Genomic DNA, 25,238 nt, shown 5'->3' with positions numbered 1-25,238 from the left:
AATCATACAGAGAAACTTATTCACAGTTGTTTTCTGTGTGACTTAGTCTGCAGTGGTGACAGCCATTTAAAATCAGTGGACACTGAGTGGGCCAAGTGTCAAGGTATTGAGAAAAGCACATAATGCAGTGACAGCTGAGCCCCTTAGTCATGGGTGGGCACCTCAGGGAAAGCCTGGGGAAGAAAGGGCAGAAAATGTTGGGCAGAGAGAGAAGGAGGGAACAAAAAGAGTGAGAGACAGCAGAGGTGGTATTCCATGCTGGAGCAGATGTCCACACTGCAGTCCACGGGGGACTTGTGCCGGAGCAGGTGGATGTTTCTGAAGGAACTGCAGCCTGTGGAGACCCCACGCTGGAGCAGGGGGTAAGTATGAAGGGAAGGAGCAAGCAGAGAGGAATGTCTATGTACTGACCACCCTCCATCCTTGTGCTGCCTGGGGGGAGGTAAAGGAGTCTGGAGAGAAGGCATAAAGCTGCGTTTGGGAGAGCGGAGAGGAACTGCGTGGCTTTAATGTTTGGTTTTGTTTCTTGCTACCCAAATCTATTTTAATTGACAATAAATTAAATTAATTTTCACAGAATCAAAGAATGTTAGGGATTGGAAGGGACCTTGAAAGATCATCTAGTCCAATCCCCCTGCTGGAGCAGGAATACCTAGATAAGGTTACACAGGAAGGCGTCCAGGCAGGTTTTGAATGTCTCCAGAGAAGGAGACTCTACAAGTTCCCTGGGCAGCCTGTTCCAGTGTTCTGTCACCCTCAAGTGACGTCTGCTTTGTCTATGACAGTAATTAGTGAGTGATCTCTCTGTCTTTATCTCAACACACAGGCTTTCTCATCCTGTTTTCCTCCTCCACCCCTCAGAGGAGGCCATGAGTGAGCAGCTGGGTGGGTGTCTGGCCCATAACCAAGGCTGACCCACAGTTCATCTGTCAGGGTCAGTCAGGCCCCAACACTTCTCTTCTTTTCTTAAGTGCATTTTTAGAAGAGAGGTATTTGGTGATTTTAAACTCTGTAAATACGTGCAGGTGTGTGTACACAAGCACAGTCCAAAATGTGCTCTTAATAAAAAGAGGTGGGAAAAACCCACACTGGCAAAAAATACCCCAAACTCAAGTGGGAGGGATTAGGACAATAAAGCTTGATTTCTGTTAACACTGACACTATAGTAAAAAACACTAGATATTGATAATTATTTGTTTGAGAATTTGAGGCTATTTCTTCTTGAAAGAAACCATGTAGAGTTATGGGTCACATACTGTAATGGACATGCTTCTGAAACATAACATAGGATATAAATGTGGTTAAAGCTGCAAAACAATACTTGGATTTTGACGTGGAGGAAGAAATCTTAGGCAGAGGACAGGGGAGAGATAAACCGATTGCCTCTTTTGGTAGCTGCATCTCATCTATCACCTTATAGAACTACGTTCATGCTCGTGAAGGAAAGATGGCACTGCACCAACTGTGGTCAACTTACTTGCTGAACGGCTCATTAGCAGCATAGCTTCTGCACTAGAGCAGCTGAACTCATAAAGACACAGATATAAATAGCTCCTCTTCAAGTTATTTAGGTTAAAACACGACATCTTGCAAGTCAACAGAAACACAATCATAGGTCTCCATTTCTGGGCAGTATTTACAGTACATACAAGACATAGGGAAAACGGCATTGAAAGCAGGTTCTAGAAATTTTTCAAGTGGCATGACTCCTCAACTCTGACTTGGGATTTTTGCTTAGCCAGGCTTTTAAATGCAGAATAATATGTTTATATTCCTCCTGAAAATAAAAACCCCAGGAGAGTGCATGTCTCAGCACTTTCTGCTACTATTTCTTGGGCACCTTTTTTTCCTATAGGAGGAAGTCTGGCTTTTCTTGAAGGCTTTTTTAAGAAATTTCCTTACTTAACAGCAGTACTCTGACTCCATCATTTTACTCCTATGTCAATAACAAACAGCAATCAAGTATGACATAATAGAAGAACTAATTTTTGCTGTTAAGTAATAGGAATGCCTCTAGGACCTCACTTCAAGGATTTAAAATATTTTAAAATACTGTTGCATTATATCTCAGATTAATTTCTGAGCAGCGGCAGCATCCCTGCCTCATTTGAAAGACAGGTGAAGTGTATAATCATCACATTTTCTTAACTACATGTCCTAGTTAATTACAAGCCTCATAATGGAAGGGAGAGAAATTATAAAAATCTGCTTCCTCTGTTTCTTGCTTTAACTACCAGGCCACCTTTCCTTAGAGTTTTACTGTATAGTGATGCAATTGTCTTTTCTATATGCATGTTTGGGTTGGATTGTTTGTTTTTTTTTTTTAATGATCTTTCATCTTTCTCCATGGGAGCTTGTGGAAAGATGTAAAGATAGAAAAGGAGAAGTGGGGCTTAAGTGACAAGTATATAGGTAGTTTTACTCCAGATTACATGCCAAAGTCAAATTCCATTCACTTTTTACAAATGCTGTAATATCTTGTTGAAGATCGGGTTATATGCTGGATCTGTTTCAGAATAATTGAAATTATGTAAATTATATTGTGAAATATTGAAGAGTTTATGCAAATCTTTGTGAAATTCTCAAATTCATCATAGCATTAGGTACACTAATAGGTATTGCAATAACACTTGGACCACTCAATGGCAGAATTAGAATTTTATTATAAAATTTTTATATATCAAATTAAATTCTAACTGCAAAATATTATCTAAACTCAGAAAATGGTCTTATACCATACTTAAACAAATACACAGTCCCCCATAAGATATATCACGTCCTGTAAGCACCATAGCAAAACTTTTTGAAAAGTCAACCAATCAAACAATAATGCAAGCCTCTCAGAGGATCCAGCTTCATGAGAGGAAGAAAATATCAGTGTAGGTAGAGACAGTCACTCCACTGGCATGTTCTGTTTTTCAGATAAATGAGGACATTTTACAGTATGTTAACAAGGACAAAACAATGTCCTCAGAATCCTGAGTGTGCCAGCTTTTCTCACTTAACTGGTACTCTGCAAAGGCAGAGTGACTTGGCAAAATAAGAACATGTTATTTAAAAGAAACTGTTAACTACTGGATTACATTTCCTTGAATACCTACCAAAAGCTGTCCAGCAAAGCAGATAAACAAAATGAAGGAAAGCAAGAGAAACGCAGCCCCAAATGAAATTCCAAGAATAGACGTTCTACAAGAAAAAAAAAAACATGTATTAATTTCGCTGTTACACATTTGTAGCATGACCGTTCTTTGTGTATAGTACAAATGACAGGAAAAATTACTACCTGCAAGTTGCAATTTCCAAACATCAACACCACGGAAAAACAATTCCAATCCTTACCAGAATTACGGGCCTTTTTTTTCCTTCCATTTTCTCAACTCAGGAATGCTTAAATTTGCTTTACCTCTCACTTTGCAAAACTATGACCATGAGAAGGTAATAACTTCCACACAAATAATTTAAATGAAAGAGTTCATTAACAGCAGCAATGCTTTGTTTTGTTTTGCTATTACTTTAGAAAGCCTATGTTAAAGATCCTTCTAATTTTATTTTTATGCTGTTGATTATATCAAAATTTAAGAGTCTAATAGATACGCAAAATAAATTTGTTGGCAGTGTACATTCCTCCCAAGTTAGGAAAAGCAATAGCATTGGACAATGATGCCCAGTTTTCAGTGCCTCACGTCTAGAACCTGTGTATCTGTGGTGCTGCAATCTCTCAGTCAGCAAAAGCCCTAATATAGTGACTGCTATTTCATGAATGGAAAGGGAGTCTATACCTCTGAAAACTCCATTGTTGACCAAACTTGACTGGCCAGCCAGAAGTCTGAAGTATCAGAGGACAGGAGAGGAAGGGAAACTAAACACCATGAAGAAAAGAAGAAACAACAACCGTCTTTAAATGAAAAAAAAAAAAAAAAGAGTAATCTATACTCTTCCTGAAATCATCATTACTCAGTGTTCTTGTGTGTTATAAATAGGAAAGTCTGGCAAAAATAGCATCACCAGATACTCAGTAAACAGAAACAGGGATGCAGAAGAAATCTGTGCATGCATTTGTTCTGCAAATGTGGAAATCTCTCTATGTAAGTACCACAGTAGAGCGTAATTGCTCCATCAGGCACCATATACGAGCTACTTAATAAGGCTGCCCAGGGAAAGATGCAATGAGACCTAATTACATTTAATGAATGCCAAGAGGAGATCAGAAGCTCTGGACCAACTTGAGTTGTTTAAGCAAGGGAACTAGATGTCATCATGAAGTCCCTCACCTGAGTTTCTGCTTTCAGTTTTCACCACAGATTTGACATTTTTACAGAATTAAAAAATATCTCTCAAATCCTCTGAGTACCAGCAAATATTTTATAAAATCCTATATGCTAGAAATATTGCCATGATATTCTAGAAATAGGTTTTATATTCCTTGCTTTTCCCACAAAACTGTAATAAATGTTCCATTTTAAGTTAGCTCCTCCCTAAACGCATGATTCAGATTAAAATACATTATTAATAAAAGCATACATCTCTGTTCTTTTGAGATGCCATGTGTATTCAAATATATGCATTTCATAAACAAGAATACTAAGAATATAGGAGTAGAACTCTATGGATCAATTTCCTTAGATTACGTACAAATATTGCAAAACATTTTGATCTGTTTTAACAACAGTGTTATAGGAGCTATTTTCAGGAAAGAACAAAAAAGCATTAACTTCACAAACCAATTTGATGCCATATTGCTGCCATTAAAAGCATTTTGGAGAGTAATTTATGAGCTTCCCTGCCAATCATTCACAGAACCTCTTATATGCTAAATATCCATCAGATTTTGTGTTGACGCAAAAAGCTGATGAGAACCAAACAACTGGCAATTCACAACGTACATTAATGTTATAATAATACTTCTTTTAGAAGTTATTTGAAAATCATTATTGCTTACGAATACATGTTCTCCAAGAATTTCTCATCGAGACTGAGACAGTAAGCCGTATATCATAATGTGTAAAACTACAGTCTCTACTCTCAGGAATTTAAAATCTAGTAGGCAACAGAAGAGATGAAAGAAAATGAATATAATTAACAGACTTATGTTCTGTATATGCATAAACACTTCCAATCATGTACGTCCTTCAACACTATTCAAGTAACCATTCCTGCGTTTCAAACTAGTGCTGTTCTTTTTCTGATCTGAAAGATAGAGCCTGCACACCTTGAGAAATGATTCAACAGAAGAATAGCCTTACAAGTCAGCTTTGGAGTGCATCCTTGTAGAGGAAGAAATTAAGATGTTTGTGAGAGAAACTGGAGAGCAAAGGAAATAAGGAGAGCTTATGCAGAGAGTCCTTAATCACGTGGGCAACAGGCAAGAACAAAAGGGCTCTGTTGCCCGTGATCAATGATGTTACTGAGGTGGCACAAGAAAAATAATTACGTAGCAAGGTGAACAAGATTCTGATGATCAGGACAATGAGAAAAGGACTGAGGATAAGCAAAAGGAAAAGCGGTCTCTTAGAGTCCCCTTTTAAGTGGTATATACAGAGAAAAGTTGTAAGGTTTTTGCTCCCCACACACACTTCTTTCCTGGGAACAGCAGGACTTCTGTTTCAGTTAGGCTAAGCCAAAACAGTTTGATGCTGCTCCTAGAAGGAAAGAAGTGGGCTGAAAATGCTATATTGGGAAGCAAAATACTAAAAATTGCCACCATAAACAAACATCATTTGGGGCAACAACCACAGAAAAGCATTTATTTTTTTTTAATCACTGGAACATTACAAAACAGTACAGGTCTTAACAGTAAACTAATCTCGCCTTTATTATGTAGAGTCATCAAATGCATTGCACAAGTCATCAAAGTAATTGCATTGACAGATTTGGGCAAACCATTTTGTCAAAAGAGCACCTGGGATCCCATAATCCAGCTAAATTTCTACTTGACTCTTCCTATGTTTCAAGGAATTACCTCATTTCTGAACACTCTACTCCCTGCTACAGTGCCCCACCAGGAACCCTGACAGGACACCCGTTAACAATAACCTACAGAGGGACAGAGTTTAAAATTGAGGAAGCAACATGAGAATTTCCCTGGCTTCAGATAGTTCCAAGTCTAAATAATTTATGATCTTGGCTATCTTCCTCATATTTTTCTTGTTTCATCAGTAAATATCTGTTTTGAATAATTCATTTTTATCAGGTGGTAAGAGTTTGGGGGAAAAAAATGTATTTATATACACTTAGGTCTTGTTGGTAATATTTTGACAGAAAAATAAAAAAATATTATGAAGATTAAGAGACTGAAAAGGGGAGAAGAGAACATATTCTTTCTACAGGAAAATGTGTGACTTACGACACATGCCCCTTAATGGGACATAGAAAATTTCCTTAGCTTGCCAGGTAATTAACATTCATGTTTGAACTATTTGCAAATTCTCTTGAGTTGATAAAATCATAATGAAGCAATTACAAATGATAATTATACAAGGCAATACTGAATTCAGACTTTTTTGGTATCTAATAGTAGATATTGCTTTCTTAATTCAACTGATGCTTTCACCAAGCCATCAGTGGATTAAATGGCTGTGTAGACTAATTGTATGACAGTTCCAGTGTTTGGAAAAATCATTTCAGTATTGTAACTTGAGTTTTTTTCTTTTTTCTTCTATTTTTCCTTTTTTTTTTTTTTCCAATAAGATACAGCAAAAAAAATAGCTAGTAATGACGGTTTTCTTTTGTTTATACTTACATTTTACACACCTGCTTCCAGACAAAATTTTTAAGTACTAGCATTTCTATGAAGAAAACCAGCTGTGCCTGACTGAAAATACTGCTAAGGCCTCCTAACCACCTTCCATGGGTAGAACAAGACGATTCTTAATTTGGCATGACTCAGGACAATAGGACACAACCTCCTGAACACAGCAGCCTCAGAAAGTGAAGACTTGGGAAGAATCTAAAACGTAGCCCCAAACAAATACCTCATTTGAATAGCACAAGAAGTAACTCCTGTTCAGTAGGAATATACTCCCATCAGTTCACAAATTTGCATTTCAAAAAACAACACTACCAATTCCATGTCAGTTGACTGTTTCCCCAAATGAAGAATGTAGGGTGAAATGTACTGATCAAGCTTTACCGTCATTTAATGTCACAATACTTTTCATGATAAATTTCATGCCAATATTTTGTTTACTTGATTAAATTTATATTTATCACTTAGTGTAAAGTTTATTGTGAAAACATCACATCAGTTTATTGATGTTGGGAAAAATTAAAACATTAATACATTATTTCAGCCTTGAAATAAATGTCTCATGATCTTGGAGATAGCACTTATTGCTTGCAAATTGCTGGATGTTACTCACCATCAAGTATCTCCAAACCTACTTTAAAGCAGCACCTGTGTGCCTGCACAGAAATCAATGATTTCTGCTGCAAAACCAGATTAAGGGAATAGTGCATCAATAAAATCCAATGACAGACCTAGTTTATCTCCTTGTCTTCATTAGATCACCATTTAAAAATCCTGTAGAATATATGGAAGAAAACAAAAAGGCTAGATAGAATTTTATGCTAAACTGTTAGTATTTATTTAGTTACTTATTTATCTTCCGGAAGGAAATAACAGTTGAAGCACTGCAGTATGTTCATTTTAACCTACACTTGTGATATACGGGTGATTTTTTAACTTTCAACTTTTTTTTTTTCTTTTTAATTTGCAGTGCTCCCAGTCTTCCAGCAAAGATGCAGATGCCTGTATAATGCCTTGCCCTTCTGTCTTCCATTTTTGCATCTCTTGAATTAATCCACACACCCCTTGAAGCTGAATAGCATCCATGTTGGCAATACTTGATTTTACACTATTGCTTTTTCAATTTAATATGCAGCCTTATAAAAGGACAAAAAGATAATTTACCTTTTGGTAATGAAAATGATAAATTGTATGTATCTTTTGCTCTGATATTAGAAAAAGACCATGTAATATCAGGACGTGCTTTTACAAGTGGGAGGAAACTTCCCCAGTTGAATACAGATCCCCAAGATTTCACTGATGTCACATATCTGGTATATTTGAATGAACTACACAATTGGTTTAGGAGACATAATAAGGAAAGAGAAAAATGAGCATCTTACTACATGCATGACAAGTGATAAATCTAGATTCATTTTTATGACTGAAATCAAAACATAAAACCAGATTCATAATTTATACTGTTGGAAGGGACTAGTTAGATCCAAGTTTGGTTTTTGGTGTCTCACAAACCATGAATTTCCCAGAATTAATTCCTGTACTAATCAAAATACAGTATGAGCTTGTAAGATATATTCATTATGCAAAATGACAAATAAAATTAGTCATGAGTCTTAGTTATGTATTTTGCAATAGTAATGCCTCATGTGCAGGATCCGTCTGAACTCTCGGAAAAGCGTCTCTTGGCAGCTTGTGTCTCCGTGTTAGAAACTAGCTGGAAAACCCTTTGCAAAGAAAATGTTATAACATCTGAATAGAAGTCCATAAAACTTTATATATGTTATAAAACAAATCTGCCATATGGAAAGTCAATTTATAATTACCTAAACGTTCCTTCTGGCTTTGAATTAAAATGTAAGTACTACAGCACAAGACCAATGAATCAACAGAGTTTACAAATACTACTGAAAGTACTGCACAGGAGAAAAGACGATGAGTAAAGAAATACCGTATCACAGGGAATATACAGTGTTGGCTTTGGAAACAATTGCTGTTAAGTAAATACCAGCTTTTCGCTATGTAAACAATCAACAGTGAAATTGCGTTTTAAGAAGTCTAGTAAAATAGTCTTTACTGGAACTGTCTTCCAGTTTTCTCAACCTTTTTAGAATATGCACAGATAAAAAGAGAGCTGATTTATATGCACAAATATAAAATAGCTCACAATATAAAAATTCTTATAAAAATAATTATTCCAGTAACTGATTACAATATTATAAAATTAGTTTTAAAAAGAGACATTTTATGAACAGTAATGCTCTATCTGCCGGTTGATGGAGCAGTATTATAACAGTAATATGTTAAACACATTGATCTAATCACAGTCCCAATTCTGCAGTCCATTTTATCTCACTTCAATATGCAATTGTCACACTTACTTCACATGTAGTTTTAGTTGCACAAAACTATAGCTTGTATTACTTTGCTTTACACATATTAATTTCATTCCTGTCATCATCACACATTTTTAAATGCAAAGAGAAAAACTAAAATGAATGAAGGATTGATACTAATGCTTGGCACCATGCTAGTGACAGCTTTTAAAATTAGAAACAATCTTTTCAGTTCAGTTTCATTTCCATGAATTTACCTCTGTAATCTGAGAATTCCAATATTTTTTTTTTACTTATACATTTTTATTTTTCACATTAATGGGTAAATATACACAGGAATGAGTACATCTTAAAAACCACTTACTTTGGCAATACCAGGATCTGCACAACAAAAATGCAGAAGAATATGAGACAGGCACAAGTCACATAATACTTAAATGCAGGCAGAGTAGTTGCTCGATACTAGAAGGAAAAAAACACAAACAAATGTTAAAAACAGAATTTCCAAAGCAGATAAAATATCACCCAACTGAAATTTCAGCTTAAAGATGCAGATATGTATAGGCAGTATCTAGCAACAGTAAATTTCTTGTTATTCAGTAACTTTCATATCCACTCAGTTACGGCTAATGATTGTCAGACATAATATTGAATCTTTTTACCCATTGAAAAACAGCTTAAGCAGCCATGTCACACGGTTTTGTCTTGTTCTTCCGCAGAACAGGACTATCCCAAATTCATTGTAAATAGTTTAATTAAAAAAAAAAAAAGGTGAAATAATATTTTAAAATATTTTTAGGAATGGCCAACCATTCTTAGCCAGCTGCAAGTTTCTTAGTCATTAATTCCTCAAACTGATTTTCAATTATTAATAAATACTAAGTTGGCTCAAAAAGTTATAAAAAAATGTAACACTCATTCAGATAGGAAACTTTGGAGCGCACAAAGCAGAAAAGTGTAAACTGTGCCTCAGATGTGTATAAACATTCTGTTTCTAACACCATAGCTAGCCATCACACTGATATTTACTGGGACTATAATATTACCTCAATTAAAATATTTTTTGTCTGTGTTAAAAGGTCTCATATGTCCACTGATACTACTAAACACTTGATGTTCTTAGGAGACAGTCAATTTGATCTGTTCTGTCATTAAAAAAAAATCTATTTATGTATCTCTAATTAGCCTGTCTAGAGACATAAGAATTAAGCAATTAAATATTTATCAGAGTTGTACTGCTATTTGAGATAAATATGTCCTGATTGAAACCAATTAAGTACTCAAAGGGAAATGAACTAAGTATTGGGCCTATTAAAGTTACTTACACTATCAAAGTTTTTTTAAAGGGCAAGAGTTTAAGATTTGATTATGAAAAGAAAATGTATCAAAGGTTATTTTCTCAAAGTGCTCAGAGTGCCAGCTTCATCAAATGGAAAGCGCTTGAGCTGTGCTTTCTCACTGCAGGCATGCAGCTGTGTCTTTGTGCTTACTGCCAAGTTCTGCCCTTGAAACTGGTACGCCAAACTTTACATGGACATGTAGAAATTGAATTTCGCAACTCAACAGCTTTTTTTGACTTTTGAATTATATGACAAGTTAAAAGCAATCCTTATCACATAACTAACTGAATTTCGAGGTACAAATGAGACTTTGCTTGATGGCTACAATTGTAGGAAATTTTGTTTTTCCATCTGTGGAATGTTTGTTGTTTCTTAAAGGTTTTATCCAACAAATTTAGACCTTGGGCCGATGTTAAAATCTCAAAAAATTCCAACCAACTTTTAAATTCATTTCAGCATTTCATACTTCCCCAGACACTTCCCAGTGAGGTCTGGCAACTTGATCTTTAGATTAAATAATTATTTTGATTTATTACCTTGCTGTAATTCCAGGTCTTGAAAAGCTCCTCTTTAAATCAAAAGCAGGTTTTTGACTGAGTTCTTTAAAGTCAAGACTGAACTGGTGACTCATTAAAAGGCGGTGAAGAAAGATACAAAAAAGCTTATCCAAAAAGAACAATTTGTTCTTTGCCATTCCTTAGTATTCTACAGTCCAGAAGAGATTAGACTCCTACATGGAGCATCTACACAGCTGAATAACTTAGCCCTCTGGTTTTCTCCCAAGTGTTGATCCCCTGATGGTCCAAAGTGCACATATGATGGTTTTCTCTCAAGTTCTCTTTCAGAATTTATCTGTTAGCACCGCCCACACTAAAGGTACGCCTCTGATCCACCCAGTGTGCCCTTTAAACACCATGAATGAGACCACACCAGGTGTAGCTTCCTCTCTCTTATGCCATCTTCTACACAATATCAACGAGCCTTGAAAGTTTTTTCACCCTAATGTATTGCCAAGAGCTTACAACATCTGCCTTTGGCAGATGGTCATCGGAACACTATTCTGCTGAGCTGTGAAAGAATCTCAGAACTTTTTCAGGTGCTTTGAACTGAAAGATATCTACAAAAATAATTAAATATGTATTTGACAACCACATGGGACCCAGAGGACACTTCCATCTATGCTGTACAGTGTGAACACAGTATGGTAATATTTTCTGTACCCCCTTCTCATCAGGTGTGCTTGTGGTCAATCCTACCTCTTACATCCCTGAAGGACAGCACAACTGTTCAGCTCTCAGTTGCTCTAGGCTTAGGAGAAAGCAGAAAGAGGCAACTCTCCAATCTTTCTGCTGAGGCTGTGTCAGTTATGTAGAAAAACAATCAAGCTCTACAAGGCCACAAAACAAAGGCCTGACTTTCTAAGCTAGTGGTCATGACAGTCACATAAAGGGAAGAATCGTTTGTTCTGATGATTATTCCAAGGGCTAGAAACAATATCACTTGTTCCATTTGCACACAGATGTCTCAAACACGTTTATCACACATATCTAGTTGAGATGTCCCTGCTCATTGCAGAGGAGTTGGACTAGATGAATTTTTAAGGTTCCTTCCAACGCAAACTACTCTGTGATTCTATGATATTAGTCAGAATAAATTTGAGTATGTTGCATCCAAGACAGTAAGGTATCTTTCTTAAAATACATTTATGGTATTGTTTCCCTGGAATGACTGCGAGCATCAAGTGTATATGGAGAAAACTAATGAGCAACCAATATAATTACAAAGCTATCATTACTACAGGTGGAGTCTTAGAGACACGTCAAAGAAAAAAAAAATTGGTCTCTTTTCCCAAGTAGCAAGGGATAGGAATGGAGCAAATGGTCTCAAGTTGCACCAGGGAAGGTTCAGATTGGATATTAGGAAAATCTTCCTCACTGAAAGGGTTGTCAAACTGGAGTTTGATAAATGCCTTTTGAGGATGCAGATGATGGAATTTAGGAATTCTTTGCTCTAGTTACATCAAATTTGGGCTATCAAACCTCCTCCCACTTCTGCGAGACCATGAAAATTTTAAGAAATTCAAGTGAACTGCAGAGCCCTACAAAGCAGAAGGCAGTCTTGGACATGATATTCATAAAAATTTTTTGATAAATCAGCTAAAATATTATTGTAAGGTTTGAGCACTTCTCCCTGCAGGAGAGGTGCTGTGGCCGTGGCTCCGTGTTACAAAATCAAGAGATACAAGTTTCACTTATGATGAGGCAAAGACGAAATCACCCATGACTCTGCAGTGAAAATAACTTACTTCTTTTTCCAGAGTCTTATTATAGAAAAGAAGTGATATTCTTTGAATGTCTTCAGATTTAAGCCACTGCCTAGAAGAGAAAAGGAACATTATAATTGACATAATAATAAAATAGTCCTGTAGCAGAAACTACAAATCCACTCTCCCTTTTGACTTCTATTGCTAACATACACATTAAACAAAAGCTTAGATGAACCATTTTTTCCTGTGCATCATTACTAAAGATAATAAAAGGAGAGATTTTATGTGACGTAACTCTGACACTGATATTCCACTCATGTTCAAAATAACGGAGTATATCCATTGCACAGAAGAGAACCCGAGATAAAAAAAAGTCCTTCACAAGGTACCTTTAAGAAGCACAGTTACAATATGCAACAGTGGCAAGTAAATTACACTTCACAAACTCCTATTCCAAACAAAAATGTAAAAAAAAAAAATATTAAATAGGTGGTTGTCTTTGAGCTGTATTCCTCTCTTGACCATGACGCTGTACTCTAGAGGTAGAATTTGATTTTTTTACTGATTATAAAAAATTATTCCCTGCTTAAAGATGAGCAATACAAACCAGATTAAGTACTTGCACTGAAATGACAAATCTATTTTAAAAGAAATGAATCTTGACAAAAGCTTGACATAACTTTTACAAAATGAAATGCTCTAATATGAAAGTGTATATTTATTTTAATGGACACTTGAAAAGAAACAGAATATTTACATTTCAAGAGTGTTAGGTTGCTTGCAAGGGGATTTGACAAATTTGAAAAAATATTTAAGCAGATTGCTTCTGTGAACATGAAGTACTTGAGCTTGAACAATAATAGCAGGGCTTGAGATGTTTTTTCAAGCTTCCCAGCAATAACTTTAAATTAGGCTTTAAGTTAGTACTGTAGCTACTGCCTTCCAAATAAAAGGGAATGTCTGAACTGACAGGCTGCAAATGCAAATAAGTAGTAGCAATGAATCACAGTGGAATATGTCCTGAATTAAGGTCCTGGGAGAACAGGAGTGAACAGAGTGGAGTGTAAGCTATTAACTGATTTGTGAAATTTAAAATATTTGTTTCCTTGCCTGGGAGACTGTCCTTGTTCCTGTGCAATATTTCATTATAAAAAGAGGCTGGAAACATAATCAGTTCTAGGTATGCTTAATGCAAAAATACATATATTCAGTTTGTGGAACTTTTTTGGTGAACTGTGAAAATTAAGTGCAAGTTTTCTTCCATTTAGTTATAAAAATCAAACAAAAAGTAACCCTCTTCTCTGAGTTGATAACTAATTTCTCTTTTTTCCTTATGGTATCTGATGGGTGGATTGATTTAATTACCATTACTACACAGCTAAAAATTTCTGTTTATAGATCTACTCCCAAAGGCCTAATTTGGTCTGTATACACTTGATCACATGTGAAGTCAGTAGTGCCATTTACAGCAAACGCCACCTCACACTTCACATTACAACCTCATGTTTTCAGGAGCTTTTAGTTCTACTTTAAAGCTGAGAAAAAACTATACTGGTTTTAGATAGCAGGTGCTGAGGGGCCTGAGATGAGGGAAACAGGATAACACAGACAAATGGAAGTAGAGAGTAAGTACAAAAGAAGGAGCACAAAATCACATATATTTGGCACGGAGAGAAGGACTGAAAAATTCTGCCTACAGACTGACTCCCTGATGAGCCTAAAAATTAGCAAAGTATCTGCAAGTACGTGGGGATATGCCTCCTGGGAAGCTAGGTACCTAATTTCTGTTTAAATTCTTTTGCAATCCAAGGAACAACACAGACAGTGAATTGTGCCTGTATCCACAGAGGTGTGTGGTTTGATAGGGCTTGTACTGACTGACAATGTACAGCAAGGAATTATACACAGAACATAGCAGCCGTCATGACTTAAAGACAAAAGAGAGGAAAGAGAGTGTGTCTCATTAACACAGTAACCTATTTATCAAAGAGCAAATAACTTCAATTTAGGTCCCTCTGTAGGTATGCATTTAGTTAGTAGATTGCTGTCTATCCATGACATGTGCTACAAAAGGCCCGTAACCACCAAGGTTAAGGGTGGAATAGTTGGGGCTACTCATCCCCCTCCTGTGCAGGATGAGTGTTTTAACCCCTCACTATAGGAAAGACATTGAGGTGCTGGAGAGAGTGTAGAGAAGGGAAAAGAAGCTGGTGAGGGGTCTGGAGCACAAGTCTTGTGAGGAGCAGCTGAGGGAACTGGGGCTGTTTAGCCTGGAGAAAAGGAGGCTGAGGGGAGACCTTATCACTCTGTACAACTACATGAAAGGAGGCTGTAGCATGGAGGGCTTTGGTCTCTTTTCCCAAGTAGCAAGTGATAGGACTAGAGCAAATGGTCTCAAGTTGCACCAGAGAAGGTTCAGATTGGATATTAGGAAAATCTTCACTGAAAGGGTTGTCAAGTATTTGAACAGGCTGTCCAAGGATGTGTTTGAGTCCCCATCCCTGGAGCTGTTTAAAAGATGCATAGATGAGATGCTTGTGGGCATAGTTTAGTGGAGGACTTGGCAGTGCTAGGTTAATGGTTGGACTCGATGATCTTAAAGGTCTTTTCCAACCAAAATATTTCTATGATTCTAAAAACACTCTGTTAAAGGTACGGGCAAAAGAAATATGTAGAGAATGTATGATGTTACACCCTAATGGCTAAGGCACTCAGCTGAGAGACAGAAGCTCTCTGTTCCTCACTTGCTCTTTTAAATCTGTGTTTTACGTATCTTTTAATGCAGTGCTCTAACCAAATAATAATGAATAAACAGATCATAACTTTCCTCATGCAACTTTGCAAGGAGCACTGCCAACTAAACCTATTCTGAGTCAGACTATAAGGCTAGGGAGGTGCTTTTTAGATGCCACGATTTCATTTGCATTCCAGAAGACAGAATTGATCCCAGAAACCCTGAGGGTGTTACTGTGGCACTTTGCAGTTTTGTGGAAAGACAGCGAGTTTGCGAACCAGCAGGAAAGCAGTGAGGGAGGGAGGCCAGAGAAAATGCTGCACCACTTTAAAAACCTGAGGTGCCATTTCACTATGTACCACACTATTTCATACTGTGTAAAAACAGTGATTCAATTGGACTACAGCTTTGTCTTGGCCTAAGAAGATCAAGACTCTACATTCCTTTATTTTCCAGTTACAGGCTGTTAAACACCTGGGCATGTAATGATAAAGACCCACATATTATGACTGTTTGCTTGCAACCAGTTACTTTTTTCACAGAATAACACATGGCAAAGAACCATGATGTGGATGAAAAAGTCAGACTGTACTGAGCACAGGGTGGAAGAAACAACAGCTCTGTACAATGAATGTTCATTTTTGAATTATTTTAATGCAATTTCCTAATTAAAAAGGCTAAAAGAATGCTAATTTTGATATTACATTTTATATGCAAGTGTTTTTTTTTTTAATTTTCTTCATTCAGTCATAGTCCTAATCTCTGTACAATCCAAACTACACTTAAAAACATTTAGAAATACCACTTTTCTCATGTATTTTCTTAAAAGTTTTCTTCTTGATTCACAAAAGGAAAAGACTTAGCTTCACAACCACTCCATTGGATTATTTGATAGTGTTATTTTCATTTTAGGGCCAAAAAACTGAGGCACAAACCCCACACACAATTATAAGAAAAACAAAAAGGTGATTAGCTTTGTGTCCTAAATGTAGGAAATCTTTAATCTCTTTTTTCTGAGTGACCATCCACATAGTTAAAACCTTGTTGAATTAACTTGCCATTTGGGGAATCTGCACTTTTGACAACTTATTCTCAGGTACCCAGTTGAATAATATTAAGTAACTCATTCAGCAAACCAATACAGAATCTAGTTTTGGAAGGTGGCGTTCAGCCTCTCTGATACACATGATCATTTCTCACCTTTCTGCAAGTCCCCCTGTAAGTCAAAAAATGCACTGAAACTTTTTCAGAAACCTTTTTTTATTACACAACGTTTTTATCCCCAAGCTTCTCTGAATTTTATGCACTTATAAGATAGTACAGGGATTCTCTGAATTAAGCAACATGCGGTATTATCGTACCAATACTTCCATGTATTTACACAGATGCTTTCCTTTTGACATCAAACCATCATTTTTACAATCCACTTATCAGAGCAGTAAACTTGAAGACATATAAAAACTCCTCAAAGTTATATAGATGTTTTAGGCAAGTCTAGTATCATCAAAAGGCCTTGCCTATCATGACCTACCCTCTTTTACTGTATTCTTTGTATGACCTATAACTATCAACAATCTTTTCTATAAATAATAACTGAAAAAATATTTTCCTAAAGCCAAATACCTTTTAATAGGACTATTAGATGCAAAAAAAACCAAATGTGACATATGAACATTGTAATAATTAGGTGCAATACTCATCTGATTAAGATTCTGAGTAACAGAAGTAGGGGGGAAACATGTAATTTATCACAATTACTGTCCACATTTTTGAAGGGTAATTCCCTTACTTCATCAGATAAATGTAAGAAACCTGAATGCTTACTTTGGACTTGTATTGATTTTTCACTCAGTCTTATCTATTCACCAGCAAACGGAGAACATCAATAGTGCCTCCAGCTCTTGCTAGGACACAGAAAAAATACATACACATTGCCTCCCCCAATAATTTCAATAAGCCATCCAGCTTAGCCTTCTCTAAGAATCAAACAATCAGTTGAAAGAAAGAGATAATAAACTATGATTTTAAGGAAAGTTTCTAATTTTGAGGAGATGTTTCTGTGAAAATTGTGAAGCATCAATTTTTACATCATTCTGATTCCCAAGCCAGCTATTACTTGTGTCTTACTTCTCTCCTCTCAGATAAGATAATTCTGATAGAGTTACAGCTATGAATGTACAGACATGAACAGTTACAGAGCAAAAATCCCTCTCCCACAAAGATCAAGACAAGCCAAAATCTCTGTCACACCATGATTCACAGGCAGTGTCTTATCCTGTATAGCTGTAAATGTTACTATACTTCACAATGTGCAGAGCTTCCTATGCCAGTATTAGTGATACCTTTACTGTTTTCAGACTGCTGGGTACCTGTGAGAAAGTGAAAGAGTAAACACTACCCTCTGTTGCAGTTTTACATCAAAATTGGAGGAAGGAGACAACAGAAGATAAAAGCATACTTTTGAGCATTGATTCCATCGATGGCCTGGATCATCCTCTCATTCAGTTCCTCCTCAAACCTCCTTTTCTGTGATTTTGTTCTGGAACAAAAAATGCGGGAAGTTACTTTGGAAAATCATTACATTGTTAATAAACATTAACTTTAAACATTGAGGTGATAGTTGGCATAAACTTGTGAGGATAATAACAATTCTTTACCACTTATGATTCAATAGCAGCTATAGGCTTCAGGCACGCTGAGCCTTATAACAAAAACAGCATAAGCTACAGAGTCTGACACACACACACACAAACCTAGAGTTTGGCTATTAGGGAGTACTTAGAAAAGAAACACAAGAGGACATTCGATAAAAACAAACAAACAAATAAAAACACCATGAAAGTTCAAGAGATTCTGGTTGAAGGAAGGTCTTCCGTAGTTTTATGTATTCATGAAAAAGAAAGGCAATATGCTGAAATTCATAAAGCATTCCTGTTTCTTGTAGTTATTTTTAAAAATCCATGTCAGAATTGTATGATGAGCAATAATGTGCTAGTGCACTGAGGCATAGTAAGTATTATCTACTGAAAGCCTGCTAACTCTTTTCTTGGAAATATTTGATTATTTTTGATCAGAAAACTGAGATTAAGTCTGAAATTAGTTTCAAATATATGTCACATTTCTTTATTTACAACTTTTAACACAACTGCAATGGAAAAAAGAAAGGATCTTTTCATTTGGCTCAGCATGAACTCAACAGAGGATCATCAGAATGGGTTTGTCTTTGCTAACATGTGTCATTGCAAACATCACCAGTCCTTTCTGCAGTTGCACTCTCCTTGAAAATGCAGTATTTCAAATATTGCCAGATTATGTCTCTGCCTCTTGAAAACTTAAATTCAAGGTAACTTAATGACAGTGTTTTGTAAGAAGTCAACAGTCAGATCTGAAAATTTACTATTTCCTTGTCAAAATTTTCTTAACCTACAAATTGAACCCTGCCAAAGGTAACAATGGATTTTCTTCGACATCATGGTTGTGGGTTATTTCCCCAAAACTGATAACCTGTTGCAGAATTCAAATTCATTCAGAGATTATATTAGTGTATTTACACGAACTTTAAACAACCGAACTGATTTCATGTCTATTCAATGCAATAGAATTTAGGTAAGAAAGTATTTACACTTTATTTTTCACACACAAAATAATCTGCCTAGAAGAAATAACTAGACAGATGAGGAGAGACACGATCTAATCACACTTAATTCTCTTGGCAGATCCCTAACAACATAAACTATCATGTAACTAGATAAGAGCTAACACTGCCACAAACAGAAGCCCTACAGTCAGGCTTCAAATCCCACATTTTCATATTCTAATAAAATACTGATTTTCAAGGTGCTTACTATCATTTCAGCTCTCTCCTGTGGGAATGACTAATCAGCTTATCTAGAATCCTACTTATATGCTTCACTATGGGCATCACACTCCACCAAGGGTTTCCAGAAACTCCTTCCATAAGATGGTATCAAGACACATGGTAACATTTGTACCCTTTGGATCTATTTTAGAGAGAAATTTGGAAACACAAAAGCAAGAACATCTCAGAATTGTAAAGAACTGCATTATTTGCAAATACACAGTCCAATGGTGGTATTTTTTGGTGTATCTTTTTCCCATATGTCTGATAGAAGTCCTTTTGACATACCGTCCAAATGTAAATGCTCGGTTTTAAAATCAGGTACTGTTTTTATTAATACCATGCCTATTCAGTCAAAGCTTGTTCATCTTCTGGAATTTAGTTATATTTTAGGTAATCACATAGCTCTCCAGTAACCGGTGATTTGTTGAGAAGAGATTTACCAAGCAGAGAGTTGGGGAAGGAACAGAAAGATGACATGTTTCCATAACCAAAGACAATAAAAATACAAATTTTAAATGGTTCTTTCAAGTTATTTTACAGTATCGGTGATGTTATTTATAATTTTGAAAGAAATACATTATCTCAAGTGTAATCATGTCATTAAAATAAAAATTAGCCAATCCAGGTTTCTGACAGTCCTAAGCTTGTTTTTTAAACAGACATCTTTATTTCCTTGATTTACAAATTCTGGGAGTTTTTAAAGAAGTGATCAGTTGAACCCTGTTTCCACTTTTCACCATCTTGCCCTAGTCATTGAAGTACCAAGCAGGAGAACGAGAACTCAAAGCTATTCTGATTTTGCAAACATTTTATGTAGCGGGAGCTTTGTGGAAGACTACAAAATACATTTTGAATGTTTACTGCTGCAAACATGCTACAGCCTTTGAAATAATAAAACACAATGCAAATTAAAAGCAATTAATAAAAAATATAAAATGTCTCTTTTAGTACATATTATTAGTGGTTGTAACACAAATTATTAACAGCCCTTACTGTCTTTCCTTTTCTTACCTCTCTGTGCCTCCTCTCAGTTTTCATGTCTATAATTTTCTCCCCACTGACAAGAGTAATTAGGTTGTTAGGAGAAATGAATAGTACCCCATCAACACACTTATACTAATTCAGAATAATGCTATTTGATAGCAGGAAGTATATCCGCAATTCATAAGTGACACGTCTCTGAAGTCTCTTTCAAAGAACCTCCAGATCAAGCCCAACTGTTAACCTAACACTGGCACTAAAACACATCCCTAAGAACCTCATCTATGCATCTTCAACACCTCCAGGGACGATGACTCCACCACTTCCCTGGGCAGCCTGTTCCAATGCCTGACAACCCCTTCCGTGAAGAATTTTTTCCTAATATCCAATCTAAACCTCCCCTGGCACAACTTGAGGCCATTTCCTCTCGTCCTATCACTTGCCACCTGGGAGAAGAGACCAACACCCTCCATGCTACAACCTCCTTTCAGGTAGTTATATACAGCGATAAGATCTCCCCTCAGTCTCCTTTTCTCCAGGCTAAACAGCCTTCTCTATGTAAGAAGACTGGGTGAGAAATGGCCCTCAGTATTTTGAAAGCATGCCTTACATGTATATATATATATAAGAATGCATATAAATGTATACGTATTTATGTGGATTTATATGAATAAGTGATTTTTAAAAATAATTTTACCTCTCTCTGCAACGCTGAAAATGATACTGCCCCATGGGAACATCCTAAAAAACAAAAGAAAATACCTATGAACTATAATAGGCTTTGACAAAATTAAGTTGCTTTAAAAATAGTACAGAAAACAAAGTAAGAAGAAAAGTGTCCAATACAAATGCTTTTAGCATTAGATTAAAACTGTCTAAAAGAAAAATAGAGCCAAGAGGGAAGATGGAGTGACCTGGAGACAAACTGATCTATCATTATAAACACTAAATAACTAATATAACAGTTTGAATCCAAGAATGTTTTGCTCTACTGGAAAGTCAATGCTTCAAAGTCAGCAGTTTTAACGTTGCCCAAAGTCCTGCCAGCTTGATAAAAAACAGTGTTAAGTGTTTTTCAAACAACAGATTTGAGCAGCCAAATACAGGCAATGGTCATTATTTTTTATTGATAAGCAACAACAGCCATCACAACCACATTTATTTTGTGATGAATAGTGATGGCTGGGTACTTTCTGTAACGAACACATCACAATCCACATTCTGATACGCTGCATTTATTGAACAAGATGGGCTACGTGCCTCAATCATATGTTCACATATACAACAGGAACAAAATGAATGCCAATATTGAAAACTATGAGAATTTCCCTTCATGTTTTCACTTTTCAGAAGTAGAAGATAATGCAAAGTACAAGCTGCAGACTGATAGCATCTAACTGACAGCAGTAAAATAGTGTTAGCAAAATTAAAAAGAAATCTTTTCTGTTCAGTGTAAGAGATGTAACATTGCACTATAGTATTGGGAAACTCAGGGCATCAGCCATAGCAGATGACTAGTTAATACAACTTCAAAAGCTAAATGTTACATGAGTATAGGTTTGGTACCCAGAGAACTCTTCCAATGATATCCACTCCAGATACCACAGGGATATTCTAACTTGACAGCCTTTGCTCCTGGTTTCACCATGTTCCAAATGGACAATGTGGCTAAATAGCCAATAAGTCTCAGGTAATGTCTCTGTATCAAAGCTGTGCCTTCCCAAAGGTGTTGCAGTCTGGCTTTATGTTCAAAATGTCTTTCCACAAGGTGAACAGAAGCCACTCCATGTGCTCTGCCTGGGGCTCAGGCTCAGAGGGTCAAAGCGTGTTTTAGTGAGTACGTTTGACTCCTTATAATTTCGAGATAAACTTACAGCAAGACATGGCTCCTTAGAGTCTAATCCAAGGATCATATGCAAATGGAAAAGCTCCCAGCACCTTCACTAGCTTTATGTACAAATATGTGTCTATCATTCTGTCAGAAATAACCAGGTATTTAGCAGTGAGCACCTTTTTCCTTTCAAATATTGATAAATTGTATGAAATGACATAAGTAGGCCCCTACTGTTGTGCTAATCTTGCCGTTTTCAGTGGTCATGCTGTCCCTGTGGTGCAAATGTGCAAATGGCTTGGCTGCTCCCCAAGATTCCAGGTACCGGGTCATGCGGACAGAAGCTCTCATTTTGGCTCCATCAAGAGTATGTCGAGGTCTAATGTGGTGCTGAGGGCTTCGCTTCTCTCCCTGGTTGATAGAGGAAAAAATGGTGATATCAGCCTTGGTGTTCACAAACCTTTTGAAGCAGTAATGTGTCAGCTGGTACCGCATATCTGTGTGCTTAGGAACTTAAAAATGGAGAGATGCTAAGAACCTGCAATTTTTAATTATATTGCTGGGAAATATCAGAGACTTATTTCTGAAGAGCGGGAAATATTTGCAATGGTAACATTATGTATTTGTAGGCATCAGTAATAACTCTGATCAATACCTTATGGTAGTGAATTATTCAATAAAGAGATTAGTGCTCCTGCTCAAAAATAACTGTGACTGGCCACAAAATAAAAGTACTACTAACCTTAGGATTGATTACAAAGTAAGTCTTAACATTATGCTCTTTCAGATATGGGTCCCTCACATCTCCATCCCCATCTTCCACTTTGTAAGCTCCATTCAAATGTGCCAAGGTGACTGAGGTGATGTGAACACGGCTGAAATCATATTTTAAAAGAATGACAGAATCACAAATACCGATCAAAAGCATAATTTGAACCTGATCAACCTTTTTACTAGCTTTTGGATACACTTTTCATACACTGATCACTTCAATTACATACCCTCTAGTCTCACTCTTAGAAGTTCTAATGGACATAAATCTAAAGTTTTCCATTCACAAAAAAAAATGCTCCTTAAATCACAGGAAATACTGAGTGCCCCTGTTTTGGTTTGTTTTTTTTTTTTCTAAAGACAGCACTAAGAATTAATTTAGGCTTCTCCATGAAGGCAGATGGCTGAAGACATGGCAGCTATGCATTTCTCCATGATACATAAATCCACATGTCCAAAGGTTAACAGAGAAGCCTCTTACCCTGGGACTCCTCCAGCTTCCATGTGGTTTGCCAGAGTAACATCATGCGACCACACATCGTACTGCCACTTCTGCAGCCCAATAACGCCACAAAGCACGTTCCCAGAGTGCACTCCTACGCGCATGTTGATATCAACTCCAGTTGCATCTCTCACTTTCCTGTAGTTGAGAAGAAAACCTGTGTTGGTATACTTAACGGGGCTTTTGTTTTCTTTTAATTTACCAGTCAAATTATCAGTAATAACAGTGATAACATTTATTTCTCTTTAACATTGTCGCCATTCTTTTTATGCCAAGACTATTTTCATGTATTACCTTTCCCATTATCTATATTTGCAACTTTGCAGTAAATATTACTCCTCTAGTCCATTTATGAGTTCCCATTTTTTACTTGTCTGAAATTATTTGGGAGGGCTGAACTAAGAAGTGGAAATGTTCAGTGTCACGGTAGAACCTAGGGATTCTTTTTGTTCTGTGGGCACCCTTTGATATGGCTTTAAATGCAGCAACAGTCCAACAAACTTATTTTGGAGGTCTGGAGCTAGTTGCATCTCCTTCTATCTGAAAAGCTTATTATCTATGTTTGAGATCTTCACATATCTGGCTTCTGTCAGGTCCCATCACTCTTGCATGCCTGCTTGCAAATGGTTCTGCTCTGAGCAGAAGGACAAAAAGCACAGCACCTCAGGATATTCTACAGGCCAGTGGCTCGTACACTTTTTAGGGTTCTGGGCTCAGTGCCATTCAAGCTGTGGAGAAAACAAGCTCAACAGCCTTCCACGTGGTGGGTGAGTGCTGTACCTACTAGATCATTATACAAAGAATGAGAGGCCACCCTCCTCACTGTCCAGACCACATCTAAACCTTTGACCTTTCCAGTGACTTAAGCCAGAGTTGAAGTATCTGTTCAGCCCAACCCAAATCTCAGAAAAGCCCTATGCATACAATAGGCATTAATCTTTCCAGAAGAGGCTCTTCTGAATCAGAGGTGGGTGACTAAAGTCAAACAACCAGAACGTTTTCAGACATATGTCATATGTGTACCTAATGACATATGTAATGAGTTATAAAATGAATTCAGATGTCTACAGGCTTACACAGTTCTAAAAGATGGGAAGATCATAACTTAACTAGACATACGTATGCAAGCCCCAATTCGTGTGGACCAAAACCTAACCAGTAATAAGGAACATGTACATATATTTTTCTTGGAGGAATTCAGGATGTTAATGGAAGGAACAACTACAGAAAATAATAAATCTAAATGGCTCCTGTCTGTGAGTCAGGTTCATAATTCTAGCAAAATCTTCAGTCTCAATGATGAGAATGATCAGCTCTGTACCTTCTGGATTACAGAATTAAACTGTCCTGGGGACATAGAGCTTAACAGGCTCAATTTGACATGCTAAATCCTACGTTTAATGAAATGAAAATAACAGAAGCATGACTGAAAGTAATTTGTTAAACTGTGTTTTGAAGTTAGTAAAAAGAACAGAGAAGTTTTTTAATTCCTTCAGTCTCTATCAAGTGTTCATTGGTATGTCCTTTTACTTTGGCATTTTACACTGCTCTTATGTAGCTGACACACTTGAAAATGAACTGCTTCCAAATGGTCTTTGTAAGCAGCTGGCAAATGACAAACACCACTTTGCTCTGCACAAGGAATATGACACAAGCTTAATAATTTGGAAAATAAAAGTGTTTTACAAAACTGGGCAAAGTGGAAGAGGAACATTTATCCTCTAGAAGTGCTTGTTGAAAGGCTGCCCTGCCATATTCTGCAGAGCAAGCCATAAATACTGCTTTATAATAAGCTCTCAGGAGTTAAGAGGAGAGCAAGTAGAATATGTGCCAGAAGTGAATCTTCTCTTCCGTCTCACAAATGAAAGAAACC

At 36.6% G+C, this 25,238-nt stretch overlaps 1 protein-coding gene across 3 annotated transcripts in view; it reads right to left on the bottom strand.

Annotated features, from left to right (window-relative positions):
• The window catches only part of ADCY2 (adenylate cyclase 2), a 224,471-nt gene that overhangs the window by 49,180 nt on the left and 150,053 nt on the right, over window positions 1-25,238 (bottom strand). For all 3 annotated transcript variants that reach the window (XM_071804444.1, XM_071804445.1, XM_065832081.2), the window contains 8 exons: window positions 23,345-23,503; window positions 22,835-22,967; window positions 22,327-22,503; window positions 20,959-21,002; window positions 17,877-17,957; window positions 12,724-12,793; window positions 9,443-9,540; window positions 3,102-3,186 (listed from right to left, as the gene is read on the bottom strand). In XM_071804444.1, the coding sequence (XP_071660545.1) occupies window positions 3,102-3,186; window positions 9,443-9,540; window positions 12,724-12,793; window positions 17,877-17,957; window positions 20,959-21,002; window positions 22,327-22,503; window positions 22,835-22,967; window positions 23,345-23,503 (847 nt within the window). The remainder of the gene's footprint in view (window positions 1-3,101; window positions 3,187-9,442; window positions 9,541-12,723; window positions 12,794-17,876; window positions 17,958-20,958; window positions 21,003-22,326; window positions 22,504-22,834; window positions 22,968-23,344; window positions 23,504-25,238) is intronic.

Source organism: Patagioenas fasciata, chromosome 2 (genome assembly GCF_037038585.1).
Source record: "Patagioenas fasciata isolate bPatFas1 chromosome 2, bPatFas1.hap1, whole genome shotgun sequence".
NCBI lineage: Eukaryota > Metazoa > Chordata > Aves > Columbiformes > Columbidae > Patagioenas > Patagioenas fasciata.
Note: the sequence above shows the minus strand (reverse complement) of the source record. Positions and strands in the feature narration are given on the sequence as shown.